Source organism: Mya arenaria, chromosome 14 (assembly GCF_026914265.1).
Source record: "Mya arenaria isolate MELC-2E11 chromosome 14, ASM2691426v1".
Taxonomy (NCBI): Eukaryota; Metazoa; Mollusca; class Bivalvia; order Myida; family Myidae; genus Mya; species Mya arenaria.
In genome coordinates, this window is record NC_069135.1 from 57,294,334 (window position 1) to 57,306,971 (window position 12,638).

The window sequence follows — 12,638 nt, forward strand, 5'->3', positions numbered from 1 at the left end:
ATACTCAAACATCAGGGCAATACACAGTAGATGCTCCAAAACAAGGGCAATATACAGGTTATGTTCAAACACAAGGGCATACACGAGTGATGCTCAAACACCAGGGCAATACACAAGTGGTGCTCCAACACCTAGGCAATACACAGGTGAAGCTCCAACACCAGGGCAAAACACAAGTGATGCTTCAACACCATGGCAATACACAAGTGATGCTTTAACACCATGGCAATACACAGGTGATGTTCCAACACAAGGGCAATACACAGGTAATGCTCCAAGACCAGGGCACTACACAGGTGATGCTCCAACACCAGGGCAATACACAAGTGATGCTCCAATACAAGGGCAATACAAAAGGGATGCCCCAACACCAGGGTAATACACAAGTGATGTTCAAACATCTAGGCAATACACAGGTGATGCTCCAACACCATCGGTTTACAGTGTAAATGCTCCAACACCTGAGTAATATACATGTGATGGTACGATATCTGGGAAATACACTGGTGATGCTCCAACACCATCGGTTTACAGTGTAAATGCTCCAACACCTGAGCAATATACATGTGATGGTACGACATCTGGGAAATACACTGGTGGTGCTCCAACACCATCGGTTTACAATGTAGATGCTCCAACACCTGAGCAATATACATGTGATGGTACGACATCTGGGAAATACACTGGTGATGCTCCAACACCAAGACAATATACAAGGCATATTCCAAATCAAACACACATGATGCTCCGACATAAGGGCAATACACAGTTGTTACATTGCTTAGGATTAACAAGCTATACATTTCTTTGGCCAGGTTCTAAGTATTCATACAAGTCCCGTATAACAGAATTTGGGTGAAAGTGACTTGCGATCGAAATTATTTTATGATAGTTACGATTAACTTTTCTTATTTCGTACATTAAATTTCAAATAATTTTTTTTGCCTATATGATTTGTAAAGGGTTTAAGCTTAATATGATTTAGTTTAAAAAATGCAACGCAACTATAATGGAACATGATCAATTCAATTTGAATAACATACAACCACAATGTTGGATTTGTTATTTAAATGTGTATGAAAAGCTTATCAAAACACCGCAAACAAAGTAAATGCATTTAAATATTAAGTTTAAAACCTAAACATGTTATTGATTTACCACTTTTATAATGTGTTTGATTAAACCGCCGTCACAGAGTAGATGTGATTTATATATTGCTACCCATAGTAGATTATCGATAAAGTTGAGTTGAGGTTTAAAGCCGTCCTTCTGAACTTTACCAATTTCAATTGAATTCGGAATGATAATTGACAAAGTGTGCAGGTAATAAGGATTTCCGATATAAACGTATGTTGAATTTTGTTTTGTATTGTGTTTATGTTGTAATGTTTAAATGTTATAAGTATTAATTTTCCAAAATAAATAAACCTATAGTGTCGCAAGCGTTTCGCACGTTTAATTGGTGAATGCATACTTTTAACTTTTTAACGGCAGCATAGGGTTTGAGATTTTATTTTGTCGAGTGATAGTATAATTATACTGATTCAACTTTTTTAAATCAACAATGACAGACTGTCTATTCACAAAAATAATTGTTCGGCAGATGTGAACAGTTTTGTCATTTCATTATACAACATAACACCATTTTTGTACAATTATTAAAGTGTCTAAAACTAGAAGATGCAGATTCATTCTTCCAAAATGACATGTGAATAAAGTGGGAGTAATTGGAAAGCTTAATAACTAACTCCGTGGCAATTTTTCAATCTATAATTCTCCCCCCCCTCCCCCTAGCTTTGACCTTACGACTGATCCGATCAACAAGTGATCGATGGCATAGGGGTTGATTTTTCCCTTGGCCATGACTTAATAACTAGTTCTCAGAAGTAAGAATGGCTTAATTTTGTCATACCCACGACTTGGTAATCTCTAAGTCGCGGCCATGACGTACCATGTTGTGGGAACGAGTTAGTAAATCGTTGAATTATGACACGAGATTACTAAATCGTAGGAACTAGGTAGAAAGCCGTGGCCATGTCGCACTAAGTCGTGGAAACGAGATAAATATATATTTCACAAATGTCACATCTATGCCATCGAAGTTTGATGTGAAAATGGAGGAATGTCCTTTATATCGTTGCCTTTTAGTTGCAATAATGACCTATAAAGCACTCAAATTGATTTGTCCTGTGGATAATGTAAATGATGTCTGTCATTTTTACATTTCATTTGAAAAACTTCTATAGCATTTATATTAACAAAATATGCTAATTGTAACATCTGAAGTATACGCCAAACTATCGAGGGGATATTTAGTGTTTATGTTATTTGCTCTTTTGACAATTCTTATGACAAACTTCTTTTACGTTTGTATTTACAGAATATGCTTTTTGTAAATTCTGACGTATACGCCCAATTGAGGCCGCGAAATGTTGATCGGAAGGAACGTCATCCTGGTGCACGCGAACGGAATTCTAACAAGCGCCAACGTTTGCAAGACAAACGTAAAATACCACCAGAGAATGCTCCGAGGTCACGGGCAACAGAACCTCAGTTTCACCCAACTTACAGTCATGACTCAGCAGTGAAGGATTTCGGTCGACATGAGACCTGCTCTGAGCAGAACGAACAACAGAAAGTGACGTCATATTATCAGGAACTCTCAACTATTGAGGCTATCCGAAAAAGTATTGATAAAACCTCACGCGCAAAGTCTGCACCATCAGCTAATATTCCAAACTGGATGCTTACTTTAGACATAAATCTTGATGTTTCTTCAGTTGATATAATTCCACCATATGATGACGGTGTAACGTTAAAATCTCGGGCGTCCGAGACATTTTCCGAGCGCGCCTCTTTAACATTTGTTGAAAATAATTCAGAAGACAATATCGACAACTTAAGTGATTCTAAAAAAGATTATCTAGAGGCAGTTCCAAACGAAAACGAAAACATACACCAAGAAAAGGCTAAAAGTGTTCCAATCCCCAATAACAAAAAAAGAGAAGTTTACGCTGACACCTCAGTTTGGCCAAAACAGAACAAGAGTGCTCGCCCCTTATCAAATACGTTCAGAATAGCGACACCATTTTCCGCTGGGTGGACAAACACGGAAGATACAGGTATATTGTTTTCTTATTAAAATACAGACCCGATGTTAAAACACGTATATCAAGTGCAATATATTCCGTAATTTAAGATTCGGTTGCCGGAATTCACAAGACCTTATACACAGTATACCTTCATGCTACTAAGAGAATTAAACAATATTTACAGAAATTAATAATAAGTTCGTTTTGTACAGAAGCTTGCTTCTATCTCCAAGAAAAATTACACGACAGAAGAGTTATTATTGTGTAAATCATTACTTATGGCAGGCTTGCAGAAGATATGCTAGAACGAGGGAGGTCTCTATCCAGTAATCAGGGTTTTATAAAAGAAATGGCTTAACTGTATATTAGATATGACCCATATCATACACATATATGTATTTTTAACTCAAATACTCTGTAAATCTTGTCCCATAGCAGACACGCTGAGGCTTGTATAAAGTATTTGTCAGACCTGACCCATATTATACGTACGTCAATAAGTACTTGCTCTTATATGTGACCTCGTTCCGGACAGTTCCACCCGACTCGACTATCTATCAAACTTGTTTCAAAGGAGTTTGCTTATCTTTGATCATCAACTTGGTTTGTAAATTCCAAATATTAACACTAAATTTCTAACAACGAATATTCATTATTTATACCAGACATGACTTATATTGAAACCAGACTTATGCTACATATACCCATCATTTCAGAAGTATTTGTTGTAGATTATTACCTTCAAGTATATATGAATACACGATACAGTACAAGTATTAAAAGAAATATGTTGCAGTTTTAATACAAAAAAATGGGAATTTAATTCACTAATGCTCACTATTTTAATAAATTTATTAAATATTTGATTCTGTAGTCTGGAGTTTTTGACACCAAACCCTATTTATATTGTCGACAGACTTTGTGCAACAATATATAAAACTATTTATTATTGTAGGTATATACAATGTTTAACCACAACTAAGAAAGCGCTTGCGCTTTTATCATTTAAGTTGTCAATCTCGTATACAATAGATTTCCTTATATTTACAAACTGGGTATTGAAATGGTTGTATTTTTATCAATGTTATCAATTATTCAAACTGAATAAACTGACTTCCATCAAACAGCTTTTCAATATTTATCTTTCATTTTTATTAAAACAAACACTTTTGTGAGCTATCAGCAGCAAACTATTGACGTTTCAAAAGTTTGCCATGTTTGTATTTAGCAAAAGTGTTATCACCAGTTTTTAATTAATTTCGCTCCATTAGAATTATCGTGGCAGCGAACGCCAAAAGTATTACAATATGGCTGACGATAAATACAAAATTATCGACTTGTATTTGAAAAGACTTGGGCCAACAGTTTCTGTTAAAGGGATTTCGATTGAACAAATTGTGGATTAAATTTTAAAATATTTGCTACAGATGTACATGCATGAGTAAAACTTAATTTTATTAATGAAACGTGCTGACATTCTTGAAAGAAAATGCTTATTACGTTTTGATTTTTAAAAAAGGATTACGCAAATGGCTCAATTTGCATTGAATGTTATGAATAGATGAGACTTCTGAAAACGATGTGCATATGTTAATTTTTTTGTTATAAACGTTACAAACTTGTGTGTTTTTATTTTATGTTATTGTGGTTTTTGAACATCATGGATGAATACGATTTGCTGTTCAGTAAGAAATGTTGATAACAATTTTCCTTGGTTTTTAAATTAAAAATAAAAATGGTAATATAATGATCAAAACAATTGTTTTAAAATTGATTTGCTCGTTTTCACTTTCTGTTATAATTAAATTAATTCGTTTACCTTTTTATTCTTGAATGATTCTTATCTTATTAATCATTCAAGTAAGGTAATTCATTTACGTCTTTATTTCTACAATGATTTTCTACTTATATAATTAATATATCAATCTATGTATTCATTAACCTCTTTATTTCTTCATTTACGTTCTTTTTATCTTATGCGAGGACAAACGATAAAAGTCAATGCTGTAGATTAATCAAATCACTCAAAACAAGACAGAAATACATCAACATTTAAAAAAATGTTTTAGCGCAGATACTCATCAATATTAATTATGTAGCAGAAAACATGTGTAATACAACAACAATTAATTCAATGTCGCAAATATGTGTTTAAATATTGAGCTTCATTCAGACGCTTGAAATTATATTTGTCTACAAAATATCATTGAGTTCGTTTACCTTTCTTGGCATGCGCTGTTACCAAGGCGATTAAAGATGGTGCCGATGCAACAGAGTGGAATAATAATATAGGACAAGTCCATTTAATTACATGTTCCTACCAATTTAATACACCTGCTATGATATAGATTAACTTTTTAAGGTCCGCGTCGTTACCAAGGCGATAAGAAGGTGATGTCTATGCAACAAGGTGGAATCAGGAGTACCCGTATGTAGCTATTTTCAGATGATTAACATATTTAAACAAGACAGAGCCTCATTCGTGTACCAAAATCATACCATATTATAACATTATTCTGATTTGATACGGTTTACAATTGAAATATCACGAATTTGCAAATAGAGCCCGGTGAACATAAATGGGAAATTTTGATTCCTGGTTATCCCATATTAATTAGGTATCATTCGAAAAGGCTTAATGTGTAGATGAAGAAAATTTAAATAATGAGCCGATGGACATATTATACAAACGCTGTTAGGCCCCGAAACATTGAAAATTCGCTCAATGTTCTTCCGATTTCTGTTAAAAAATACATCTGCATTAGCTATATATGCAATATATGTTATTGAACGAGAATATCATGTTTCATTACTCCTGTAACAGCTCTAGTTCAGTGTTTCAATTTTAAATTTGAGTTTTGATTATTTTATTGTTTGGGCATTTTTAATGTCATGTAATGTATTGTTTCTTTATTTATTTCAGCTATGCAGCCGAAATCTAAGAAATATATTAACCAGATGTTAACTTTCCACCATATGAAACACCATGAAAAGAAAATAAGGCTGGCAAAACGTAAGCAAACCAATTGTAAAAAAGTGAAAATGCTCAGTGGCGAACATACTGTATTGTAGCAACATAAATAAAATGATAATTACTACTGCCTCTGCAGACGAGCAGAATCAAGAACCATTATATTAAGTTCGTTAACTCAAATCATGATTAATTTATTTGACAACGGCAATTATAATAACAGTTTAGTGTTCGAAATTAGCTTTTGTTCAATTGAATGGCAGTATTTATACAAGAGGAAATTGGGTAAATCAGCAATTAGCCGTTATTGATTTTACTCAGCTAAATCGGAAGATTTAAACAGAGTCATGATAAGTTAAACTAGAATCTTAAACAACAAGTTGGTTAAAGGGTTGTAAAATGTATTTACCGAAATAAATAGGTCAAACTACATAATAATTAACTTTAACTATTACTTTACTACAATTTGATCGCTTTTATATAAGTGAGTTTCTTAATCTATGTTTCAAGTTAAGACAGTATGCATGTGTTCACACTTCGTTTTCATATTGTTTTATAGCAGCATGACAATTTTGAATTTGTAAGATTTGTAAAAGTTTTCATTTGTTATTTGACCATGGCATTTCCATTTTATACACAGCCGCCATTGACAGCAAGATGCCGAACACCTTTAAATATGCATTAGGTAGGTATGTTTTCACTAAGTTCCATGCAATAACAAGTGCAGTTGATTTGCTATGTCAACTTTTGAAATATAACTTAAGGACCCAATAAAACCGGTTTTCAATGAACTGTGTATTAGAAATTGTTTCTAATTTCAAACAGATATAACTCGTACCTATAACCATTATTAGTCTTTTTAAACTGTTACACAAACTTAAAACAAGGCATGAACTTACTTACATTACAAAACTTTCGTATAGCATAAATATACATAAGAACAGATGAACTCTCTTCTAAACAAAATATTGAATACTTCCCTGTTGATCCTCCCCCTAATGCACTTCGGTGCTTTGATTTTCGTGTTGTCTCTTTTTCAGACCGGAAGCGTTTGGTTGATGTAAGTTTAAGTTGAGATTATTAACAGCAAATAAGTTTTTGTTTGATATACAATTCAGTGATTGTTTTTATTACATTCAGTTACCGGTCAATTTCACAAGTAATTGTGAACATTTCATTCGATTCATATTCAAGGCCAAATAAACTACTTGTGTACATGTCATTGATATAAGCTATTATACATTGGCTCTTCAAGAACCTAAAAGACTTGTTTATGATTTATTTTTCGTTCAGAGGATTTAACCAAAATTCTTATCTCATGGAAATTGTGAGGAATTCTGCTTTAAAACTCCATAGAATAAGTGTATTATGCCCTAAAGAAATTAAAATCAAATTATTTTGAGCGTAATTCTACTTTGTTGTTATATCTTTAGCAACGGATTAGCGACTCTTGGAAGTTTTTTTTAAGAATTCCACTAATATTTTACAGCCTTCATATTTTAGCTGGCTTTCAAGAAACTTTGTTAAAAATGAGATAACCATAAAACCAAAATGTAATCAAAACATTTTAAGGCAATTCTACTTTGTTTTTATTTCCTTAGCAACGGATAAGCGACTCTTGGAGCATGTCAAGCAATACTCCTACGCCAATGACTCAGAGGAGATTTCATAACGACAAGAACGTGACGTCATCCGATTCGCAAAATGTGACGACACGAAGAAATGTATCAAATGAAGACACAAGCGAAACAAAACAAACTAAATACGTTGTAAAAAACAGATAGCATTTGTGACTTATAACATTAATTTTTATTAAAAAACTGTAAACCATCGCGACATTAGATTAGAAGTAACGATTTTCTAGAGAATGCTTTTGAACACAACAATATTAAAAACACTATTTTATATTGAGGTGCATACCAACGGGAAATATGAAACAAATATTGCAATGGCATGCGTTATTTTTGCTTCTAGAATAGTATTCAGTATGAAACTAAAGCCTTCTTTATGGTCATACAGGATTGACTTGTTTCACGGTAAAGGTCCGTTATTTATATCCCGCAATCCGATTGTCTATATCATTCTGAGATCCAATTAAGATCAATATTGAATACCACCCCTGAACAGCGTGTTTGATAATTGTTGTTTTTATCTATAGTCCTGCTCCTGTATTTGTCAATTAAGTATTTATGTTCCAGGCGTTGACATTGCTTTTAAAATTTGGAAAGGTTATCAAAATGTGGTTTAATAACTTGATGATACATATTTTGTCTGTACATTATATTCAGAAATATTTATTAAAATCCCATAATAAAATTGTTGGTCTTTGTCACGATAACAAACTTATGATTGCGAAAACCTTGCAAGAAGAATTGACCGATCTTTATCAAACTTGGAACAAACCAGCTATATGGTCCTGTTTGATTGTGAAAAAAAACTTGGAACAAACCAGCAATATTGTCCTGTTTGATTGTGAAAAAACTTGGCTGAAAGGTAACTTTACTAGATCTCTATCTTTCTCCATTTTCTGTGTAGATACCAATGATAATGTCAAGTTTGTAATGTCAAGAGAAGATAACCCTGGTGGGGCTGGAATCTATAACCTCTTAGACGAGAGGTGGACTGCTTAACAACAAGACCATTTTCAGTATATGTAAACTTTTATTTTTGTAACTATACCAAGCTTATTGTTAGCTTTTCATAGTTAGTTTTTTTTTTCATTTTATTATTAAGACTAGTTGTAGTTGAAGGTCACCGTCATAGAAGGTCAACTAGGTCATTGAGTTAAATACAAGAAAAATCCCTGTTTCCCTCGACATCTCCGTTTTACCAAACTAGTTATTAATCTTTAGAACGATGTTTTCCTTTGTTATATAAAGGTAAAGTATAAAAGTATAACATTTGATGAAAAAAAGTTATGAGGCTAACCCAGAGAAGAGCATGCTTAACATTATTATCCCCATGTTAACCAGTTATTTGTAACAAATTATTGCCATCATTCATAGGCAGAAGTGATTTTATATTGAACTCGAAAGTTAGTCATTTCATTTATAACGCAGGAATTAAGTTGGATTTCTGCTGACATAGTTTCAAATCACTAAACAACATTTTTGAATAGTCTTTTTGGTCACAAATCATAATAAAGTTCAAATAATTGGTATAAACTTTACAACTAGGTCACTAGGCAAAAGACTTGAAGCATTACATGTTTGCATTTTCCTCGTGTTTTAAGCCTTATTGCACTCCTCATGATAACCTTTAGAGCAGTTTTTTATGATATATAAAAGGTCACTAAGTCTAAAACAGAGATTTTAAAAAGGTCATTGAACTTCATGTCAAGTCATGTCAAGTCAAAAGTGAAGTAATTTTCCATGTCAGGGCTAGAATAGCATGTCGTTTGTTCATTAATATGATGAAAAGTACATGGAAAACTCATGCCCCATGTGTACCAGCCAGGTATTGTCATCATTCATAGAAGAGAAAATGGGTCATTCAATTCATAACACAGGAATAAGGTTATATAATGCAAACGAGGTTCAGTTTTCCGAATTTCTATCAAACCACTACTAATTAATTTTGAATTTCCTTCATTTTTCACAAGTAAAATTTAAGTTCACATATTTGTATTATATTATAATACTACGTCACTAGGCAAAAGGCTGGAAAAAATACATATTCACATCATCCTCGTGTTTTGACCCTTTCAATGAGTTCCTAACCTTTACTTAGAGAATGTATGTCCTTATTGTATGAAAATAGGTCACTCAACCTAATACAGAGGTACTGGGACTTAAATCCTTATTGTATAAAAATAGGTCACTCAATCTAATACAGAGATACTGGGACTAAAATCCTTATTGTATGAAAATAGGTCACTCAATCTAATACAGAGATACTGGGACTTTAATCCTTATTGTATGAAAATAGGTCACTCAACCTAATACAGAGATACTGGGACTTAAATCCTTATTGTATGAAAATAGGTCACTCAATCTAATACAGAGATACTGGGACTTTAATCCTTATTGTATGAAAATAGGTCACTCAACCTAATACAGAGATACTGTGACTTTAATCCTTATTGTATGAAAATAGGTCACTCAATATAATACAGTGATACTGGGACTTAAATCCTTATTGTATGAAAATAGGTCACTCAATCTAATACAGAGATGCCGGGGCTTTAATCCTTATTGTATGAAAATAGGTCACTCAATCTAATACAGAGATACTGGGACTTTAAACCTTATTGTATGAAAATAGGTCACTCAACCTAATACAGAGATACTGGGACTTAAATCCTTATTGTATGAAAATAGGTCACTCAACCTAATACAGAGATACTGGGACTTAAATCATTATTTAATGAAACCAGGTCACTCAATCTAATACAGATATATTGGGACTTTAATCCTTATTGTATAAAAATAGGTCACTCAACCTAATACAGATATATTGGGACTTTAATCCTTATTGTATGAAAATAGGTCACTCAACCTAATACAGATATATTGGGACTTTAATCCTTATTGTATAAAAATAGGTCACTCAACCTAATACAGATATATTGGGACTTTAATCCTTATTGTATAAAAATAGGTCACTCAACCTAATACAGATATATTGGGACTTTAATCCTTATTGTATGAAAATAGGTCACTCAACCTAATACAGATATATTGGGACTTTAATCCTTATTGTATAAAAATAGCTCACTCAACCTAATACAGAGATACTTGGACTTAAATTCTTATTTAATGAAACCAGGTCACTCAATCTAATACAGATATATTGGGACTTTAATCCTTATTGTATGAAAATAGGTCACTCAATCAAATACAAAGATACTGGGACTTTAAACCTTATTGTATGAAAATAGGTCACAACCTAATACAGAGATACTTGGACTTAAATTCTTATTTAATGAAACCAGGTCACTCAATCTAATACAGATATATTGGGACTTTAAACCTTATTGTATGAAAATAGGTCACTCAACCTAATACAGAGATACTGGGACTTTAAACCTTATTGTATGAAAAGAGGTCACTCAACCTAATACAGAGATACTGTGACTTTAAACCTTATTGTATGAAAATAGGTTACTCAACCTAATACAGATATACTGGGACTTTAAACCTTATTGTATAAAAAGAGGTCACTCAACCTAATACAGATATACTGGGACTTTAAACCTTATTGTATGAAAATAGGTTACTCAACCTAATACAGATATACTGGGACTTTAAACCTTATTGTATGAAAATAGGTCATTCAATCTTATACAGAGATACTGGGACTTTAAACCTTATTGTATGAAAATAGGTCACTCAACCTAATACAGATATATTGGGACTTTAAACCTTATTGTATGAAAATAGGTCACTCAACCTAATACAGATATATTGGGACTTTAAACCTTATTGTATAAAAATAGGTCACTCAACCTAATACAGATATACTGGGACTTTAAACCTTATTGTATGAAAATAGGTTACTCAACCTAATACAGATATACTGGGACTTTAAACCTTATTGTATAAAAATAGGTCACTCAACCTAATACAGATATATTGGGACTTTAAACCTTATTGTATGAAAATAGGTTACTCAACCTAATACAGATATACTGGGACTTTAAACCTTATTGTATGAAAATAGGTTACTCAACCTAATACAGATATACTGGGACTTTAAACCTTATTGTATAAAAATAGGTCACTCAACCTAATACAGATATACTGGGACTTTAAACCTTATTGTATGAAAATAGGTTACTCAACCTAATACAGATATACTGGGACTTTAAACCTTATTGTATAAAAATAGGTCACTCAACCTAATACAGATATATTGGGACTTTAAACCTTATTGTATGAAAATAGGTTACTCAACCTAATACAGATATACTGGGACTTTAAACCTTATTGTATGAAAATAGGTCACTCAACCTAATACAGATATATTGGGACTTTAAACCTTATTGTATGAAAATAGGTCACTCAACCTAATACAGATACTGGGATTTTAAACCTTATTGTATGAAAATAGGGCATTCAATCTTATACAGAGATACTGGGACTTTAAACCTTATTGTATGAAAATAGGTCACTAAATCTAATACAGAGGTACTGGGACTTAAATCCTTATTTAATGAAACTAGGTCACTCAATCTAATACAGATATATTGGGACTTTAATCCTTATTGTATAAAAAAGGTCACTCCATCTAATACAGAGATACTGGGACTTTAAACCTTATTGTATGAAAATGGGTCACTCAATCTATTACAGGGGTACTGGGACTTGAATACTTATTGTATAAAAAAGGGTCACTTTATCTAATACAGAGATACTGGGACTTTAATCCTTATTGTATGAAAATAGGTCACTAAATCTAATTCAGAGGTACTTCGACTTTAGTCACGAAAAGTTGTCCTCAGCCAAGCGTGACGATTCGTTACAGACAAAAAATAAACAATTTGAAAATCTAGCGCCCTTGATTGACTGCAAAATGTAGTTCAAACACTATCCCTGTTTAGATGCGCAAAGAAAGTGCAGTAGACTTTGAACGAG

The 12,638-nt window shown here is 32.7% G+C and overlaps 2 protein-coding genes across 3 annotated transcripts in view; one reads left to right on the forward strand and one right to left on the reverse strand.

Moving 5' to 3' along the window:
* The window catches only part of LOC128217328 (uncharacterized), a 123,173-nt gene that overhangs the window by 46,269 nt on the left and 64,266 nt on the right, over positions 1–12,638 (reverse strand). The gene's annotated exons all lie outside the window — the stretch shown is intronic.
* On the forward strand, positions 1,261–8,368 carry LOC128217329 (uncharacterized). Of its 2 annotated transcripts, none has more exons than XM_052924415.1 (7): positions 1,261–1,347; positions 2,381–3,122; positions 5,455–5,520; positions 6,016–6,105; positions 6,704–6,748; positions 7,104–7,123; positions 7,665–8,368. In XM_052924415.1, exons 2-7 carry the CDS (start codon positions 2,384–2,386, stop codon positions 7,845–7,847), a joined length of 1,143 nt encoding a protein of 380 aa, XP_052780375.1. In that variant the 5' UTR covers positions 1,261–1,347; positions 2,381–2,383; the 3' UTR covers positions 7,848–8,368. The 2 variants fall into 2 exon arrangements, with proteins under 2 accessions (XP_052780375.1, XP_052780376.1); XM_052924416.1 differs by having other exon boundaries at positions 1,264–1,323.

Bases quoted from the DNA above. Each gene is read 5' to 3' on its own strand.
- LOC128217329 (XM_052924415.1), top strand. From the start codon at position 2,384: ATGCTTTTTGTAAATTCTGACGTATACGCCCAATTGAGGCCGCGAAAT. The intron at 6,106-6,703 runs GTAAGCAAACCA...TTTTATACACAG, and splicing joins GAAAATAAGGCTGGCAAAAC to CCGCCATTGACAGCAAGATG. The intron at 7,124-7,664 runs GTAAGTTTAAGT...TTATTTCCTTAG, and splicing joins ACCGGAAGCGTTTGGTTGAT to CAACGGATAAGCGACTCTTG.